This window comes from Camelina sativa, chromosome 3 (genome assembly GCF_000633955.1).
Source record: "Camelina sativa cultivar DH55 chromosome 3, Cs, whole genome shotgun sequence".
Lineage (NCBI taxonomy): Eukaryota > Viridiplantae > Streptophyta > Magnoliopsida > Brassicales > Brassicaceae > Camelina > Camelina sativa.
The window spans coordinates 7,045,391-7,064,513 of NC_025687.1; the positions used below are offsets into that span (position 1 = coordinate 7,045,391).

The following is a 19,123-nucleotide window of genomic DNA, read 5'->3' on the forward strand; positions in this document are numbered from 1 at the left end:
AGACGCACCACCAAAAGAAATTGGAAATTCCCCTGGTTTAATCAGAACCGTTGAATGGCTTCATAGTGATAATACTATCTTAAGCTCTTGCACAGATACCGGTGACATTAGGTATGTCATCATATCATCCCTGGGTTTAGACTCAGTCCTTTAGTATTCCTGGTTTCATTGTCCTTTTGTTATATGCCTTCTGTAGGTTATGGGACATAAGAAGTGACAAGATTGTTCAAACATTAGAAACAAAGTTCCCAGTTACTAGCGCTGAAGTAAGTCAGGATGGGCGATATATAACTACTGCTGATGGATCTAGTGTTAAATTCTGGGATGCCAATAAGTAAGTTTCAGATGTATATAATGCAGCCTCTGTTACAGTTTTATTGTTTTTCATTGTCTCCTTTGATGTTAAAGCTTTTCTCATGCTCTCCTAGTTTTGGATTGCTGAAGAGCTATGACATGCCTTGCAACGTTGAATCGGCATCCTTGGAACCAAAACACGGAAACACTTTCATTGCTGGAGGAGAAGATATGTGGGTGCATAGGTTTGATTTCCAGACTGGAGAAGAGATTGGTAAGTTTCTTGAAATTAATAGTTGGGCGTCATTTTTAGGAATCTGTGTGTATCCCTTTAAAGCCAATGCGGTGAATGCAGGGTGTAACAAGGGTCACCACGGACCAGTCCACTGCGTGAGGTATGCGCCAGGAGGGGAGTCATACACGTCAGGCTCAGAAGATGGGACGGTCAGAATATGGGTGGTGGGTTCGGTGAACCATGAGGAGAGCAATTCGAGTGGTCACGTTAAGCTTGTAGCAGAGGAGGTTGTGCGTAAAGCTGAAAGCCTGCGTATCAGTGAGAAAACCGTAGAAGCGAAATGAAAACATCGTTAGCTAATCCCACATAGATTCATAGTTGGTTTTGCATGACTAAAAGATGTGACTGATGGTTTTGCCTTTTAAAAGTTTGTAAGACACAATAAAACGAACATAATCTTCAACTCTATTTGAGTGGATAGTGAATCTAATCGAAATTTTGACAAGAAACTTGTACCATTTCTCAAAAAGAAAAAGAAAAAATTAGTCTTTCAGATATGCAACTTGGTCAAATCACAGAAAGGCTGCAATTTTTCAAAGTGGTTTTTATACAGCCCAGTTGAAACTAAAAGGGAGGCCCAAATATGAAGCAAACAAACAACATCTGAAAGAACACCGCAGTAAAAACCCTAAACCCTTCATTTCAGCTCTTTGCTCCATTTCGTGCTCACTTCGCTTGCTCTCCAGTTTCACTCTGTAAGCATCTGTTACTTTTATGTAAATACTTCATAATTCCAATTATTTGCTTGCTGGGTCTGATCTTTGCGAGTGAAATGCTTGGCATTTGTTCAAAATCCGACCTTGCAAAAATGGGTTCTTTTTTTTCTTTCCTTTCTGATTTTGTTTTGTCTGTATGTTTTACAAAACAGATCAGTGCCGGTGAGAGAACATGTTCGCTCTTTCCAAGGTTTTACGGAGGTTAGCTTCCTCCATTATAGTTGCATTAATTTCTTCTTTAGACTATTTAGGATCCTTCTTCTGAAGTTACTATTTCATTTGTCTTCTCTTACCCGAAATAGGATTATACAAGTTCCTTTAGATAGATGAAGATGAATTATAGGCTTCAGACGCGCCATAAAATGCTTCTTCTTGTCTGTTATGAGTGGTGGTATACAAAGTTTATGTTAATTGAGCTGCTTTCTATTATTTCAGAAGTCCAAGTCTCCGACTTGGAGCTTACAATGCTGTGTACTCTAAGCTAGATGTACCATTGGGAGAAAAGAGCGTTGCTTTTGAACCAAACGCTTTGGTACATGATAAAAGCGAAGCTTTCCCTAGATTTTACGAGTTCTCTTGTAATTCTTCTATGGGAAGACGTTCACTTTCTTCAGACGCTGGCGCTAAAACTGCCGGAGAGGAAGATGACCTTGAAACTCCTAACCAGACTAGTGGTGATACTGAAGATGAGGGGGATTTTTCTGGTGATGCCTTCATTGAAGGATCAGAACTGGAACTACTCGTCCCTGACTCCGAGGCTGGTAAAATAGTGGTAGGCAAGAGATCATCCCAACTGTTTAAGGCCATTGTTTCTGTCTCAGGAGTGGCTGTAGGGAGTGCACTTGATAAATGGGTTGAAGAAGGAAAGGAGATTAACCGCACAGAGTTTGCAAATGCGATGTTACAACTCCGTAAACGTCGCATGTATGGGAGAGCCTGGCAGGTACGCATATACTTTTTGTTTCAACACGAGCTGACTGATCAATTTATTAGAAATCAAAGAAAACTAGCTCGGTTCTCAGTAATCCCTTTTGATTTTGTCTTCTTTATGTTTTCTAAGTGCTTACTTTCGTTTTTTGCGTTGTCTTGTTGTTTTGTATAGATGACAGAATGGTTGGACGAAAATAAGCAGTTTGAATTGGAGGAGAGAGATTATGCTTCTCGGCTTGATTTGATCCAAGGTACGTGGCCTGTACAAGGGAGAAGTCTATATCAAAAGAATCCCGGAATCTTTTAGAGAGGAATTGGTCTACCGTACCCTCCTGGCAAATTATGCAGCGACAAGCAATGTGAAGAAAGCAGAAGAAGTTTTCAGCAAAATGAAGGACTTGGGATTCCCTCTGTCAACATTTGCTTGTGATCAGATGCTTATTCTTTACAAGAGGGTCAACAAGAAGAAAATAGCCGATATGATATTGCTGATGGAAAAGGAAAATCTGAAGCCGAGTCTTAACACATACAAAATCCTTATTGATACCTCAAATAACATAACTGGTATGGAACAAATTGTGGAGACAATGAAAAGTGAAGGTGTTGAGCTTGACCTTCGTGCACAATCTATCATTGCAAGAAACTATGCATCAGAGGGCGGATGAAAATGCTGAAAGCTTGGAGGAAAATCGTTATGTGTGCAAGGATTTGCTTTCCATCTATGGCTCTCTCCAGAGGGCGGATGAGGTGGCCAGAATTTGGAAGATCTGTGAAGAGAAACCCCGTTACCAGGAGTCCCTTGCTGCGATTTTGGCTTTTGGAAAGATCGATAAAGTCAAAGAAGCGGAGGCGGTTTTTGAGAAGATATTGAAGATGGGCCATAGAGTTTCTTCTAATGTTTACTCCGTCCTCTTGAAGGTTTACGTTGATCACAAGATGGTCTCAAAGGGTAAGGATCTTGTTAAGCAGATGTCAGACAGTGGGTGCAATATTGGGGCCTTAACATGGGACGCAGTGATCAAGCTCTATGTGGAAGCTGGGGAGGTAGAAAAGGCTGAGTCTTCACTGAACAAGGCAACACATTCGAAAAAGATAAAACCATTGATGAGCTCCTTCATGCACGTGATGGACGAGTATGTGAAAAGGGGTGATGTTCACAACACAGAAAAAATCTTCCAGTCGATGAAGCAAGTTGGCTATCAATCTCGCTTCAGGACGTACCAATCCCTTATTCAGGCTTATGTCAATGCCAAAGCTCCAGCTTACGGAATGTATGATAGAATGAAAGCTGATAACATTTACCCCAACAAAGGTTTAATTGCTCTGCTCGCTAAAGCCGATCCCTTCAAGAAGACTCCTCTCTCTGATCTCCTAGATTGAGTTGCACTGCAGCTACAACATCATCCGCCCTGTGAATCTTTGGTTTGATTGATTAGCTATATCTATGTTGGTGGAAACTTCAGTAGCTTAATTTAAATGAAACCTCCTGAGTCTTGATATATAAACAGATTGCTACTATGCCGGTTAGTATGGTTTTTATTTAGTCCGGTTCTTGCCGTTTAACATAATGACACTTGTGACTACAAACGAAAAAGTAAAATACTTTGTATTCCAAACCGGATAAATTTACAGAGACTTGCACGATTCTGTGCCACTCTCATCTTCAAGTGTTTTATAAAGGAAGAAAGATACCCTCATATCTTAGAAAACAGAGAAGAATAAGGAAAGGTTACAACACTCTTTTAATGAATCTACCTAACAGGGCCTCAAATTTTTGGGCTACACTAATCGATTGTAAGCGAAGATCACGACAAAGAAAATAAGTGATCTAGCTATATACTCTGGGGATCTGGCCTAAGTACAAGTCTAGTGATGAACGGGGACATGGCTGCAAGAAGCGCTTTGGGACACTCCTCGTGTGGTAGATGCCCACATCCTGAGATTGCTACTAGTCTCTGTCGTTGACACCAATCAAAGTCAGTACCTATTTTGACATGAAAACAAACCGTAGCTGAGACAAGAGCTTGAGTATGAAAGAGGGACTTACAGAGTTTAGGAGTTTAAAAGCCATTGCTTGGGAAGACTTCAATGGCACAAGGGCGTCTTCGGCTCCAGCAATGACTAACACTGGCAGGTTTTCCACAGCCTTCAGAAGCGAAGCTGCATTTTGAGGTGCAAGCACCATCTCAGATGAGAGTCTACCTATCTCATGTAGTGCCTCATCCCAGCCTTCTACGTGTAGTGGGGCCTGACAAGAGGAAAAACACATTACTTGATACACTGTACGTTCCATAAATTTGCAATTTTTGTAGACATGTATGAGGTACAACAATGATTAATGAAGGAGAGAGTGTACCTTGTATAGCCTTAGGACGTCTGTAGTCATCTTTGTAGGATCATACCAAGCGCGACGATTCACCACCTGAGCTATCTCAGTGCGTAAAAGAGGGCGAACGAGGTGCTTCTTCCCTAATGATGTGTGCAGAAGTATTCTTGCAAAAGCTGGAACTACTTCCCTTGACAAGCTAGCATTAAGCAAGACCACCCCTTTGACCACAACCTAAAATTATTAGTACCAACAAGGATTAATAAGGAAAAGAGAGAAGCCTGGAAACCATACATATGATTACAAGTATACTCACTTTGATGGGATCGTTTGTTGCTATCAATCTCTGTGCAGCTTTAAGAGCAAGCAGACCTCCATCATCATGACCAACAAATACAACTGAAGAGAACCCCATCTCATAACAGAAAGCAATAAGCATCTCTACCTGGAAAATCCAGAGATTATTAATACGATTTGATTTATTTCAAAGATGAAGTATGAGAAAACACAGATTCTATAGTTTCAATACTATATTAGGAGACAAATACCTGATTTTCGAGTGTGTAAGGATTGATCAGTTGTCTTTCTTCCAAATCATTCTTATGTGGTCTGGCTGTTAATCCCCAACCTGGCCTATCAAATGCAGTGACAACACAGCCAAGCTGATGAGCCAGTGAACCCATCACATGCCTCCAAGAAAACACTCCTCCCCCAAATCCATGAACGAGGACGACACCAAACTGACCACTTTCACCAAAGTCTTGCTTCTCAACCCCAAAATTGAACATATTCATGTCATCCTCTTGGCCTGTTCCTTCCGGGATTTCTTTGAAAAGAAGAGGAGAAGTAGGAGAACCATCAAGAAGAGGGTCGTGCAAGGAAGGGTTGTTAAACAGACTGCTGTAGCTCCTGTGGAGATGATGATGCTGGCTTTTCGTGACCATGCTTAACACTTTCCTGTCAAACTTCAAGCTCCCTGCCATTGTCTCCGGCGTGTTGTAACTAGTATTGGCTTCAAGAACATTTGAGGAGATAGACTGCCGAGGTGAACCAGGTGCACAAAGCTTGTAATGCACAGCGAGTCCTCGGATGGTAGTAAATAAACTGTCAACGTCAGCAAGCAACCTCAGTGGAAGCTCTCCTTCATCGTGGGACAAAGGCTTTCGCCTTGCTTCTCCATCAAATTTGGAGGCCTTGCCAACCACCGGAGTGGGAGACCGTGGGACTTTCTGATGGCCAAAGAAGATGCTTTTGCATGATAGAACCTGTCACACACACTTTCATTCAAACCAAAAAAAAACAAAGCAAATGACTAGTAATTACGAGATTCATGTGGAGGGAAGAACAAAAACTCACAGCTTCAGGGTCAACTCTGTGGTACAAAATTTTCCTCCTAGCTCTGCAACTTGTCCTGTAGGCAACAACTGTATGGCCAAGGGCAAAAACCACAGATGAGAGGAACAGAACCGGCATACCCCACGATTTCTTCAAGTGGAGCCGTTGCCTAGATGGAGAGAACGAGACTTCGGTGTTGAGTTGAGAATGTACAGTGAAAAGGCAAGCTTTAACTAAAAGAAGAAGAATCGACACTAGAGAACATAGAGATACAGTTCCGAGGTAAGGACCATGCGAGAGAGCAGGAACGTCCGAGAGTAAATAGACAGCTGTTCACGAAAATGAACAAGTAATGATCATTAAAAGAGCAGACTTGATCATCAATCAATCATACTGTTGCCATCTATAATAAGAGCTAATAATATAACACATAGAGGTTGAGCAAAAGATAAGTCCTTACAGATGACAAGGAAAGATCTGACAAGGGAAACGAGAGGAATATCAGTTAAAGATGTCCTGAACCCGTATCGACTGAGATGCTCTTTAGCGCCGTAGCACGTCAAGCAAGTAAAGCTCGACAACAAGAAACTCGGAACCAAAACATCACCTATAGCTACTAACAATGGCAAGGAAGAAACAAGCAGCGAAGCGAGCATGGTAACCATGAAGAACACAGTCCTCAAACATCTTCTCGCCTTCTCCATCAAAAACCAACTTTTTGCCATATTGGTCTCTCTCAGCTCAGCTTCAAATCGGTCAAACCCCAACCGGACGGCTCTAACTCCTCCTCCTCCACCTCACCAAAAAAAGGGATTAAGATGAAACAAACAAAAAAAAACAGATCCTTTTCTCTATGTCGTCGGAGTTGAAACCCTAGATAGAAGAAACAGGAACGACCAGCAATCAAACGAATCCTTGTAAATTCGAGATGAAAGTAACGATTTAGCCATCTCTCAGCAACAGATCGGCGGCTGGGCGACAAGGACGATAAAAATTACTACTTTTGTCTTTTCACCAACCCAAAACAAAAGTAAAAAATAGAGGATTCAAAACTCAGAAAGTGACGCCATTGCTACGATTCTGATTATAAAAAAAAAAAAAAAAAAACTTTTTGGTTTCTTTCTTCTCTCCAGAAAACTTAAAAACCTCCCTTTTCTTCTGTTCTTCTTCTTCTTCTTCTTTCTTTTTCTTCAACCATTCTTTTTTTTTAATTATTTAAATAACATTAATATTGCACGTCGTGTTGTTTATTTTATTCTTTTTGTTAAGTAGTAGTAGTACTTTGCAGTGTTTTTAATAATTAGTATTAGTTGACTTAAAAATAATTAATCAATTAAACATGCATTTTAAATTTGTTCAGTCTTTTGAATAGCTCTCTCTAGTGATTATTGTATTTAAAGAAACAACAAAACAGCGAAACAGAATATATTATAATAAAAAATAAAAAAAACTTTGACAACTAATAATACTATCAAATCATGTACTCCTATCAAATTTTATAATTGGATAATTCTCTCTTATCCCCTTTTAAAAGTGTAATAAACACTGCTTTATATTCGAAAACATTAACTGATTTTTTTTTGTGCTCTGTAGCCGAAAGAGTTTTCCCACTTTATTTTAATTTTTAGCATGGAATACTACAGCTTAAATAATTTCGTTATTTGTTGTGTGTGTCATTAACGACACTTTCACCTAACTTTACTCTTCGTAGGTCTAGTTAAACTGGTAATAAAACGATATACAGTACCCCGCAAAGATGCGAAAACTATATGTATTTTTGTGACCTATTATTATTATTATTATTTTGGTCGGATGATTTTCCTATTATAAGACGGATATAGATTAGTCGACGAAAAAGACAGGTTACATTTATTAAGATTTCCATTTTTATTTTTTGACAATCGATTTCCATTTAGGACGTAGTGAGTGAACAGAGGAAAACTAGGCCATTTTGTGTTATAGAGAAAATATAGTAGAAAGGGCACAACAAAATTTTACATATATTTTAATTATTGTGATAACTACAGCGCACCAAAACCAGAATCTGTAGTACGGTGACATGTTTTCACGACCATCGTTAGAACTGAAATATAATTTTTTTTTATTATAAAAAAAATACTCTTTTAGTAAGAAGAAAATACAATGTTAATCGGACGGTTTTAAGATTGTTTTGTTTTTTGAGAAATAATTGTTTTTTCTCTATTATTTATTGGGGCTAATTTGGGCCACGTGATCACCCGGCACAAGCCTAGCTACACCAAAAAAACAAAAAAAAAAACACACCCAATTTTACAAATTTTCGTTTATTTTTAAAAATTTCCGTTTATAGAGGGACTCACGGACCCAACAACGACAAACGAAAGCAAAAAAAAAATAACTTTATGGTAATTGAACGTATATTATGTATAACGTTTTAATGAATCTGTTTGAAAATGGATGATTGCGCCAAACATAGTTTTTGATTGTTATTTTAATCTTAAAAAAGAAAAAGAAAAAACAAAAAAATGGAACAAAATATACTAGTATTAATGGGCTTCATACTGGGTTTAAAAGAGAAAGCCCATTGTGTTGTAAAAATTTACGAAGGAGGCTGGGCTTTGCATTGTCTCCCCTAGGACCTGTATTTTTTTAAAGTCTGACATTGCTGATATTTGATGAGACGTGGAGCTTTATAAGACGCAATTCATCAAAGTGACTGTGAGCCCCATTTGGTTTTCCTTTGGATTCTTGTTCAATTGAAGGAAAGGATCAAGGGGATCTTCACAGTCCCAACAGCACCTCATTGGAGCCATTTCCCAAGTTGGTACACGTAAACCAAAGCCCGTCACCTCGTTTTCATCAAAAGTATAAACTTATCGAGATTTGCTCTTTTTTAAGATCTCTCTTTGTTTCCTTAGCTGAGTTTACTAGTACCAATATTAGTAAACATCCAAACCAATTGGCAATGAGTGTAAAGACTCATCTATTATATATATTGCCCCATAAATCTCTATTCTCTCGATGTGGGATATCTTAATATATTCCCCTCATGCTCAAGGCTGGACATCTAAAGAGTAAAGTTTGTGGGATTGTACATCCACGGGTAAACTCACAATCAAGAGAAATTTACTATAGGCTCTGATATCATATTAGTAAACATGGGTCTAACTCTAAGCCAATTGGTTTTGAGTTGGACTCATGTTTACTAATAACCAATCTTCTTACTACTACTACTTTTGCTAAAAATTAAACTGTATAGTACTAGTTAAGATTAAGAAATATACTATCAACTACCCATCAATTTGTCTTTTCTATCAATTAAAAGTTAGAGAATGATGCATCATTGCATGCCATTATGTATAAAAGTCGTTGTCTTTGGTGGAAAAATTCACGCCTCTTTTTGCTCAATAAACAATACGATTGGTACACAAGTTGCAGAATTTTTATAAGGGGAAACGTCCTATTTCCCCCTCGGAACTATTATATCGTACCATATCCACTCCGATCTTTGACCTCGTTCTGTATTTCTCTCAAACTTAACTGCTTTACCTATTTTTACCCGAATCCATAATTCTATTGCTATTTCTCCATTGACTTTGGTTTAAATGGTTTTGAAATTAAATCTGATTATAAACCCACATAAAACCGGTATGAAATCAATTTATAACCCAAGTAACATATACAACCCGACCCGTCATGTTCTTCACTCGAAATCAAAAATCCCTAAATTTGTTTTGTAAAAACCCTAAACGGCTAAACCAGAAGAACAAATCATGAACAATTTTGAGGTAAAGAACATTAAATTGTTATAGAGAATGAGAAGAATAAGGATATCGAAAATCAAAACATATATTCACCAATGCTTAGGCTTAGCTGATAGCTAATCTGGAGTCTACAACGAGTCAAGCTGAAAAAAATGTACTTATTCTCCATGAAGGAGCTCTTGAATCTGCAAACACTGACACGATTCCTGGATTTTTGTTTTTTGGATCGAGTGCATATTGATCTCTCTACAAACGGATAAAAGAATATCACAATCTCTCAGCAATTTTGTTTATTTCTTTGGTAGATTTTTCAAAGTCCATCTCTCTCTCTCTCTCTTTCTCTCTTCAGCGTGACTATGTGGAATTAATTTATAATTTTTGTTATGGATTGTGTGAATTTAAAAACGATTATTGATCTCTCTCTTTCTCTATTTTTGTGTTGATACAGGGGAGACTGGAGAGTTTAGCTTAACCAACTTTGAAGATGGTCTTTTGTCATCTGCGTATATGGTTAGACTTCTTGTTGGTTCTCCAATAATCGCTGGATTGTCGAAAATATATACTTTTATAAACAGAATAATTTGTTTTTAGGTATATGTGTACTTAAAAGTCATTGTTTTGATTATCTGTCTTTTTATGATTGTTTGCAGGGTTTTGAAAAGAAGAAAACGAGAGGAAGAAGAAGACAAATCGATTTGGGAATTTTTGATTTTAGAGTTTTTTAGGTTTAGTTTTGTAATTGGGTTGAATTTTGGTTTAATCTGGTTAAATAAGTTCATTAGTTGGTTAGTCAAATAGTAAACCAACAGTAAACCGTATATTAACCAAGTTTCATGGGGTAATAGATAATATATGATATTCCGATGGGGAAATAAAAATAAAACTATGGATTCGGGTAAAAATAGGTGGAGCAGTTTAGTTTGAGGGAGATATAGAACGAGGTCAAAGATCGGAGTGTATCTAGTACGATATGATAGTTACGAGGGGGAAATAGGACGTTTTCCCTTTTTATATATATCAAAGTACCACAATGCACGAGTTCTAATCCTCTTTAATTAATTGTTATTCGTTTGACGAAATATGTGAAGTAAGCACGTCATTACAAAAATCTTACGAAAATATTCAGACCACGTCATCTCCTTGACTAATTACAACATTTAGACGGTAATTAGAACCCCCGTTAGGGTTTGTTTTCGGGTCCAAAATCAGATATTATTTCACTGCCACTGTCTAAATAAACAACTCTCGTCTTTCCTCAGCTCCCTCAGAGAGAGTCGTCACCTTATCGTCTCTCTATCTCCTCCTTCCTCCTATATCCCCCTTTGCTCTCTGGGTTTAAGAGAGATAGAGAGATAGAGAGATGGAAGGTCTGATTCAAACCAGAGGACTTCTCTCTTTACCCGCTAAACCCATCGGGTCTAGACGCCTTCTCCAACCTTCTCTTGCCTTTGCCTTAAAGCAAAGACTTTTCACCACAAACTTACCTGCCTTGTCCTTATCCTCTAATGGGCACACCAAATCTCGAGCCTTTCAGTCAATTCCGCTTGGGATTTCGGTTTCCCACAAGGAGAGAAGCAGAGGATTCATCTGCAAGGCGGAGGCTGCGGCCGCCGGAGACGGAAATGTGTTCGACGAAGGTGACACGGCGGCCATGGCGGCGGTCTCGCCTAAGATTTTTGGTGTGGAGGTCACGACTCTGAAGAAGATTGTTCCTTTAGGGCTTATGTTCTTTTGCATTCTTTTCAATTACACAATCCTTAGGGACACCAAGGATGTTTTGGTGGTGACGGCTAAAGGAAGCTCTGCTGAGATTATACCTTTTTTGAAGACATGGGTGAATCTTCCTATGGCTATTGGTTTTATGTTGCTTTACACCAAACTCTCCAATGTTCTCTCTAAAAAGGCTCTCTTTTACACTGTTATTGTTCCTTTTATTGTCTACTTTGGAGCCTTTGGTTTTGTGATGTACCCTCTCAGCAACTTGATTCACCCTGAAGCTCTTGCTGATAAGCTCCTTGCGACACTCGGCCCCAGATTCATGGGTCCTCTCGCAATCATGCGGATTTGGAGTTTCTGTTTGTTCTATGTCATGGCTGAGCTTTGGGGTAGTGTTGTGGTTTCAGTTCTCTTCTGGGGATTTGCCAATCAGGTGAGATTACACTCTTCTTTTTTTTTTTTTCTGCTACTGCTAGTTATAGTCTTATTTATGGGTTTTTAAGTTGGTAGCCTTTGAAGATTTGGAACCCTTTTGAGTCAATATCTATGCTGTTTGTGAATTAACTGGCATGCAATCTTTTGGTGGCAGATTACAACTGTTGACGAAGCCAAAAAGTTCTATCCTTTGTTTGGACTAGGAGCAAATGTTGCACTTATTTTCTCAGGAAGAACTGTGAAATATTTCTCTAATATGAGAAAGAATCTTGGCCCTGGAGTTGATGGCTGGGCTGTATCATTAAAAGCTATGATGAGTATTGTCGTGGGAATGGGACTTGCCATCTGTTTCCTCTACTGGTGGGTGAATAGATATGTGCCTCTCCCAACCCGTAGCAAGAAGAAGAAGGTAAGAATATGGTTAAACATACAAAATATGAAAATACTAATGGTCTTTCTATGTAACTAAATCCGCAGCTTATCTGGCTTTTTCTGATTTGTTACAGGTCAAACCACAAATGGGAACAATGGAGAGCTTGAAGTTCTTGGTGTCATCACCATACATTAGGGATCTTGCTACTTTGGTGGTTGCATATGGAATTAGTATCAACCTTGTTGAAGTCACATGGAAATCAAAGCTTAAAGCTCAGGTTAACAAAATCCTCATGGATAAGTTACTATTTACCACTAGTACTACTACACTGTCGTCTAAGAACCTAAAAAATCCTTTCTTTCTATGCAGTTCCCTAGCCCGAACGAGTACTCAGCATTTATGGGAGACTTCTCAACCTGCACGGGTATTGCAACATTCACAATGATGCTTCTCAGCCAATATGTGTTTAAGAAGTATGGTTGGGGAGTAGCTGCAAAGATCACGCCAACCGTTCTGCTATTGACCGGCGTTGCCTTCTTCTCTCTAATACTGTTTGGTGGCCCATTTGCACCACTGGTTGCCAAGCTTGGTATGACACCGCTACTCGCAGCTGTGTACGTTGGTGCCCTCCAGAATATCTTCAGCAAGAGCGCCAAGTACAGCTTGTTTGATCCTTGCAAAGAAATGGCTTATATCCCATTGGATGAGGACACCAAGGTTTCTTACTTTTTCTCTTCAAAAACGTAGTTGCATTATCTCGATCTTAGATCTTTACGGGTTGCGGTATGTGCCATTTGTTTTGCAGGTTAAAGGCAAAGCTGCANGGTTGCATATGGAATTAGTATCAACCTTGTTGAAGTCACATGGAAATCAAAGCTTAAAGCTCAGGTTAACAAAATCCTCATGGATAAGTTACTATTTACCACTAGTACTACTACACTGTCGTCTAAGAACCTAAAAAATCCTTTCTTTCTATGCAGTTCCCTAGCCCGAACGAGTACTCAGCATTTATGGGAGACTTCTCAACCTGCACGGGTATTGCAACATTCACAATGATGCTTCTCAGCCAATATGTGTTTAAGAAGTATGGTTGGGGAGTAGCTGCAAAGATCACGCCAACCGTTCTGCTATTGACCGGCGTTGCCTTCTTCTCTCTAATACTGTTTGGTGGCCCATTTGCACCACTGGTTGCCAAGCTTGGTATGACACCGCTACTCGCAGCTGTGTACGTTGGTGCCCTCCAGAATATCTTCAGCAAGAGCGCCAAGTACAGCTTGTTTGATCCTTGCAAAGAAATGGCTTATATCCCATTGGATGAGGACACCAAGGTTTCTCACTTTTCTCTTAAAAACGTAGTTGCATTCTTTCGATCTTGGATTTTTACGGTATGTGCCATTTGTTTTGCAGGTTAAAGGCAAAGCTGCCATTGATGTAGTCTGCAACCCATTGGGGAAATCAGGCGGTGCTCTAATCCAGCAGTTCATGATCCTTACATTCGGCTCACTCGCCAACTCCACGCCTTACCTTGGAATCATCCTGCTCGGTATAGTCACTGCGTGGTTAGCTGCTGCTAAGTCGCTGGAAGGACAGTTCAACACTCTCATGTCTGAAGAAGAACTCGAGCAGGAATTGGAGAGAGCTTCATCAGTCAAGATTCCTGTCGTGTCTAAGGAGGATGCACCACCAGGAGAATCTGCGAGCCAACTATCGGAGAAATCTACTCCAACCAACAATTAGATGATGACGGATAAAGTTTTTTTTTGTTTGGGATTGTTTGCGTGATGGTTTTTAGCGTTTTGGTCGGAGTAAGATTTTGTTAGTGTGAGAAAGACTGGAAATTTAATCATTTAGTCATATGCTTTTTTTTTTTCCGTTGTTGTTCTTCTCTTGATACCAATACGAAAGTAATAAAGTTTTCAACTTCAATATTCAATAATATCTTCTCTGTAATTTTAGTGAACACTGAAAGTGAACTTTGTTCCAAACAAAAAAGTAATTAACGAGTAAATTAAGGCCAAAACGACATAGTTTTGAAGAGGAAGATCATCCGTTAATTAAGAAGAGGAGTTTTGTCGATTTTATCTTCTCGCCTTAAAACCCCAAATGTAAAACCTCTACGGGTGTGACCATGTTCTTTGCTCTGTCTCTCCAACGATGGCGTCTTCTGCTCAAAGTCCTCATTTTTATCTCAATCCGGGCAAGTCCAACTCTTTCCTAAGAAAGGCATATAAGCATACAAACGTTCGTTTCTATTGGAATTTTGGAATTCGGAAACTTTTCTTGAAGAAATCTCAAGGACTATCTGTTGTTCTTAGCTCGAGTTCAAGCAGTACCCACTTTTCGAATTCTCAATTACATGGACTATGCGCGAACGGGAAGCTGGAGGAAGCTATGAAGCTTCTTAATTCTATGCAGGAGTTGCGGGTTACTGTTGACGAAGATGTGTTTGTGGCTTTGGTCAGGCTTTGCGAGTGGAAGAGAGCACAAGAGGAAGGTTCTAAGGTTTATTCTATTGCTCTCAATTCCATGAGCAGCCTGGGTGTTGAACTCGGTAACGCGTTTCTCGCTATGTTTGTGAGGTTTGGTAATTTGGTTGATGCCTGGTATGTTTTTGGTAAAATGTCTGAGAGAAACTTGTTTTCTTGGAACGTGTTGGTCGGTGGCTACGCAAAGCAAGGCTATTTCGACGAGGCGATGTGTTTGTATCATAGGATGTTGTGGGTTGGTGGTGTGAAGCCTGACGTCTATACGTTCCCCTGTGTATTAAGAACCTGTGGAGGTATACCTGATCTAGCTAGAGGAAGAGAGGTTCATGTCCATGTGGTTCGATACGGGTATGAATTGGATATTGATGTAGTAAACGCTTTGATTACTATGTATGTGAAGTGTGGTGATGTGAAGAGCGCGAGGTTACTCTTTGATAGAATGCCTAGGAGAGATGTAATCTCGTGGAACGCAATGATCTCAGGGTACTTTGAGAATGGGATGTGTTATGAAGGATTGAAGCTGTTCTTTGCAATGCGTGGGCTTTCCGTTGATCCTGATTTGATGACCATGACAAGTGTTATCTCTGCTTGTGAGCTTCTTGGAGATGGAAGATTAGGAAAGGATATTCATGCTTATGTGATAACCACTGGTTTTGTTGTTGATGTATCTGTCTGCAACTCTTTAACGCAGATGTACTTAAATTCTGGATCATGGCGTGAAGCTGAAAAACTGTTCAGCAGAATGGAGCGCAAAGACATTGTGTCATGGACCACTATGATTTCAGGCTATGAGTATAATTTTCTTCCCGAGAAGGCCATAGACACTTACAGAATGATGGATCAAGATTCCGTGAAGCCAGACGAGATAACAGTAGCTGCTGTTCTATCTGCTTGTGCTACTCTAGGTGATCTTGGCACAGGTGTTGAGCTCCACAAGCTTGCGATTAAGGCAAGGCTCATATCCTATGTGATTGTTGCAAACAATCTCATTAATATGTACTCGAAGTGCAAATGCATTGATAAGGCCTTGGACATCTTTCATAACATCCCCCGCAAGAATGTAATATCTTGGACATCGATTATTGCAGGGCTTAGACTCAACAACCGGTGTTTTGAGGCCTTGATATTCTTCCGACAAATGAAATTGACGTTGCAGCCGAATGCAATAACCTTAACAGCTGCATTAGCAGCTTGTGCTAGAATCGGAGCTCTGATGTGTGGGAAAGAGATTCATGCTCATGTACTGAGAACAGGAGTGGGGCTTGATGATTTTCTTCCAAATGCACTCTTAGACATGTATGTAAGGTGTGGGAGAATGAACATTGCTTGGAATCAGTTCAACTCACAGAAAAAAGATGTCTCATCATGGAACATTCTTCTAACCGGATATTCAGAACGGGGTCAAGGGTCGGTGGTGGTGGAGCTATTTGACAAAATGGTTAAGTCCAGAGTAAGGCCAGATGAGATTACATTCATCTCACTGTTATGTGGTTGTAGCAAATCCCAAATGGTGAGAGAAGGTTTAATGTACTTTAGCACTATGGAGGAATATGGTGTTACTCCAAACTTGAAGCACTATGCTTGCATGGTTGATTTGCTTGGTCGTGCAGGAGAGTTAGAACAAGCACACGAGTTTATTCAGAAAATGCCAGTAACCCCAGATCCAGCTGTATGGGGAGCTTTACTTAACGCTTGCAGGATTCACCGCAACATTAATCTTGGTGAGCTTTCAGCGCAGCGCATATTTGAGCTGGACAATGAAAGTGTTGGCTACTACATTCTGTTATGTAATCTGTATGCTGATTGTGGAAAATGGAGAGAAGTTGCAAAAGTGAGAAGAATGATGAAAGAAAACGGGTTAACAGTTGATGCAGGATGTAGTTGGGTTGAAGTAAAGGGTAAAGTTCACGCCTTTCTTAGCGATGACAATTACCATCCTCAAACAAAAGAGATCAACACTGTTTTAGAGGGGTTCTATGAGAAAATGAGTGAAGCTGGGGTTACTACAAGTTCAGAATCGAGTTCTATGAATGAGACAGAGATTTCGAGAGATGAGATATTCTGTGGACATAGCGAAAGAAAAGCCATAGCATTTGGTCTGATCAACACGGTCCCAGGAATGCCGATTTGGGTGACAAAGAACCTCAAAATGTGTGAGAGTTGCCACGATACAGTAAAGTTCATCTCCAAAACAGTAAGAAGAGAAATCTCAGTTAGAGATGCTGAGCATTTCCACCACTTTAGAGATGGACAATGTTCATGCGGAGGTTAGAAACCAAGAAAAAAGGAATACACACATCAAGAGATTGTTATGTTATTACACAAGAAACCTGGATTACGTTTGGCTTTGTTTCGTCTGTAACACATCTTATAAGATAGGAACCTGCTCTGTATGTAACATTTAGTTAGAGGATTCAATCTAAATCCAGTGTTGTTGATCATCCTTTTATTTATATATCAATACGGCATTACAAAAAAGGAAAGAATAGTATAATAAACAAAAAATATATTTTTCTTATTGTTACAGAAATAGAATGCAATAACTTGTCTATCGTTTTTGGAAATTGAAACTCTTTATTCCAACCGCAAAGATAACGGCAAAGAGCAAAGGGAAGATGACGTTCATGGCGGCGACCACTCCCAAGAAACCTTCTCTGTATCCATAGAAATCTTTAATGAATTGCTTCACAGTAGTACCATCAGCCATTGGCTCCGTGATATCACCGAACTGTGATGCGATTAATCCATACAATGTCCATGCAACTGGGCAAAGCCAGTAGTACCATTCCCACCACACAGGCATACTCTGTTTTCATTAAAAAGTTTGGGGTCAAAACGTAATATTATAATAAGTTTATGGCCTATTTTGAATTAAATAAATAATAAGGGTGGAGACTTACGGGACGAGGGATGAGGAAGCCGGAGAAGAGATTCCAGATGCCGTAGAAAGCGGAGGAGACGACGGAGGCGATGTGATGGTTCGGAGTCATAGCCACAGCCATCATACCGTAGAAGGTGAATGTTAAGAATGATCCGTACATAAAGAAGAGGTACCAGAAGAACTTCACCGCCGTCCACTCGAACCCTATCATTGCGTACACGATGAGACCGTACACCACCGCTTGCACGAAGACGTATGGTATTTCGATGAAAACCTGATAAACACGAATTTTAGGGATTTTGGGTTGGAAATAAAAATGTGAACTTTATCACGGTCGGATGGATTTGTTTGAGTTACCTGAGCGAAAGCATAAGGCATGGCGGAGTACATTCCTGCGGCTTGTTCCCTGTAAAAGACTGTTCTTTCGACGTTGACGACGGGTTGCACTGAAGCCGCGTTTTGTAACCCGAGGAAGAGAACAGCTGTGTACATTGAACCCATTGCATTGGATAAGTCCTGTGTTGTTTTCCTGCAAGATGAAAAAAATCAAATTATGAGTCAATCTTGAAGCCTAGCCAGCATCAAGGTTTGTGTTATGGGAACGTTTTCGCTTACGTTTTGCCTCCAAGGTCCCAGAACATTGTGCCGAACATGAGAGCAATGCCTATTGTGAAGAGAAATCTGACGGCCGTGTAAGGAGGGTTTCTCCAGTAGGACCAGTGTTGTTTCCATAGAGAAGCCATACATTGTGTCCAGAACGATTGAGAGTATTGTGTCGGGAAATACAGATCTTTTGATCCTGGAGCTGGCTGGCTTAGCTCCTTGATAAGCTCCTTGTTTCTCCTATTTAGAGAGAATGTTATTGGTGAGATTTAAATCCTGCTGGAAAATGTGTGATTCGACTTTAAATGACTGTGTAATGTACTTACTTGTAAAGGTCTGAATTTTTGTAGAGTTGGGCGAAATCGACTCCTAAAGCCGCTTCTTGAGATGTGTTTGAGACTTCAAGCATCCAGGTTGCTGGGTTGTACCCTTCTGTGATCTTGCTGATTCCTTGAATACTCTGTTGCAAAGTCAAGAATGCATTCAGTCCATGTTTGCTTCTCTTCCAAAACAAATTGTGATTATCTCAGTCGCATTTATTACCTCGAAATAGTTGATCAAATGGGTTGATTCGTGGCCAAGAGGGCCAACGTAGATCTCCTCACCTCCGCGTTTCAGCAAAAATAACTGCATAAATATGCATAGCCAAACCATGTTAACAAATGGCTGAAAGTTCTGTTTCAGATTCCTGTTGAATGTAATTTTCCATACCTCATCAAAGGCTTCAAAGATGTCAATGCTAGGTTGGTGAATAGTGCAGACGACGGTTCTGCCTGTGTCGACCGTGTTCCTCACAGTCCTCATAACGATGGCAGCAGCTCGTGCATCCAATCCTGAAGTAGGTTCATCCATGAAGATGATGGAAGGGTTTGCAACCAGCTCCACCGCAATGGTCAGTCTCTTTCGTTGCTCTGTTGACAAACCGCTCTCACCAGGTAGTCCAACCAGTGCTTGCCTTAGCGGTGTTAACTCCACCAGCTCCATCACTTC

The 19,123-nt window shown here is 40.0% G+C and overlaps 5 protein-coding genes and 1 pseudogene across 6 annotated transcripts in view; 4 read left to right on the top strand and 2 right to left on the bottom strand.

Annotated features, from left to right (window-relative positions):
• Positions 1–1,007, top strand: part of LOC104774226 (serine-threonine kinase receptor-associated protein) — a 3,489-nt gene extending 2,482 nt beyond the window's left edge. Inside the window, exons 6-9 of one of the 2 annotated variants that reach the window (XM_019243469.1) lie at positions 36–111; positions 197–334; positions 429–568; positions 650–1,007. In XM_019243469.1, the coding sequence (XP_019099014.1) occupies positions 36–111; positions 197–334; positions 429–568; positions 650–873 (578 nt within the window). In that variant the 3' untranslated portion in view covers positions 874–1,007. The remainder of the gene's footprint in view (positions 1–35; positions 112–196; positions 335–428; positions 569–649) is intronic. The other variant, XM_010498883.2, reaches the window with a different exon arrangement.
• Positions 1,212–3,889, top strand: LOC104774242 (annotated as a pseudogene).
• LOC104774234 lies at positions 3,828–7,021 on the bottom strand. Its single transcript, XM_010498892.2, has 7 exons — positions 6,357–7,021; positions 5,918–6,225; positions 5,110–5,826; positions 4,878–5,006; positions 4,592–4,795; positions 4,283–4,483; positions 3,828–4,190 (listed from the first exon to the last, which is right to left on the bottom strand). Exons 1-7 carry the CDS (start codon positions 6,619–6,621, stop codon positions 4,068–4,070), a joined length of 1,947 nt encoding a protein of 648 aa, XP_010497194.1. The 5' UTR covers positions 6,622–7,021; the 3' UTR covers positions 3,828–4,067.
• Positions 10,855–14,091, top strand: LOC104774252 (ADP,ATP carrier protein 2, chloroplastic-like). Its single transcript, XM_010498902.2, has 5 exons — positions 10,855–11,788; positions 11,945–12,199; positions 12,297–12,440; positions 12,533–12,880; positions 13,571–14,091. The coding sequence occupies exons 1-5, from the start codon at positions 11,000–11,002 to the stop codon at positions 13,898–13,900; spliced, it is 1,866 nt and encodes a 621-aa protein (XP_010497204.1). The 5' UTR covers positions 10,855–10,999; the 3' UTR covers positions 13,901–14,091.
• Positions 14,244–16,961, top strand: LOC104774263 (pentatricopeptide repeat-containing protein At1g15510, chloroplastic-like). The gene has a single exon (XM_010498911.2). It carries the CDS (start codon positions 14,318–14,320, stop codon positions 16,919–16,921), a length of 2,604 nt encoding a protein of 867 aa, XP_010497213.1. The 5' UTR covers positions 14,244–14,317; the 3' UTR covers positions 16,922–16,961.
• Positions 17,063–19,123, bottom strand: part of LOC104774274 (ABC transporter G family member 40) — an 8,282-nt gene continuing 6,221 nt past the window's right edge. The window contains exons 16-22 of the mRNA XM_010498919.2: positions 18,845–19,123; positions 18,677–18,760; positions 18,460–18,593; positions 18,146–18,373; positions 17,888–18,059; positions 17,550–17,804; positions 17,063–17,455 (exon numbers count right to left, since the gene is read on the bottom strand). The exon at positions 18,845–19,123 is cut by the window's right edge and continues 6 nt beyond it. Coding sequence (XP_010497221.1) covers positions 17,198–17,455; positions 17,550–17,804; positions 17,888–18,059; positions 18,146–18,373; positions 18,460–18,593; positions 18,677–18,760; positions 18,845–19,123 — 1,410 coding nt within the window. The 3' untranslated portion in view covers positions 17,063–17,197. The remainder of the gene's footprint in view (positions 17,456–17,549; positions 17,805–17,887; positions 18,060–18,145; positions 18,374–18,459; positions 18,594–18,676; positions 18,761–18,844) is intronic.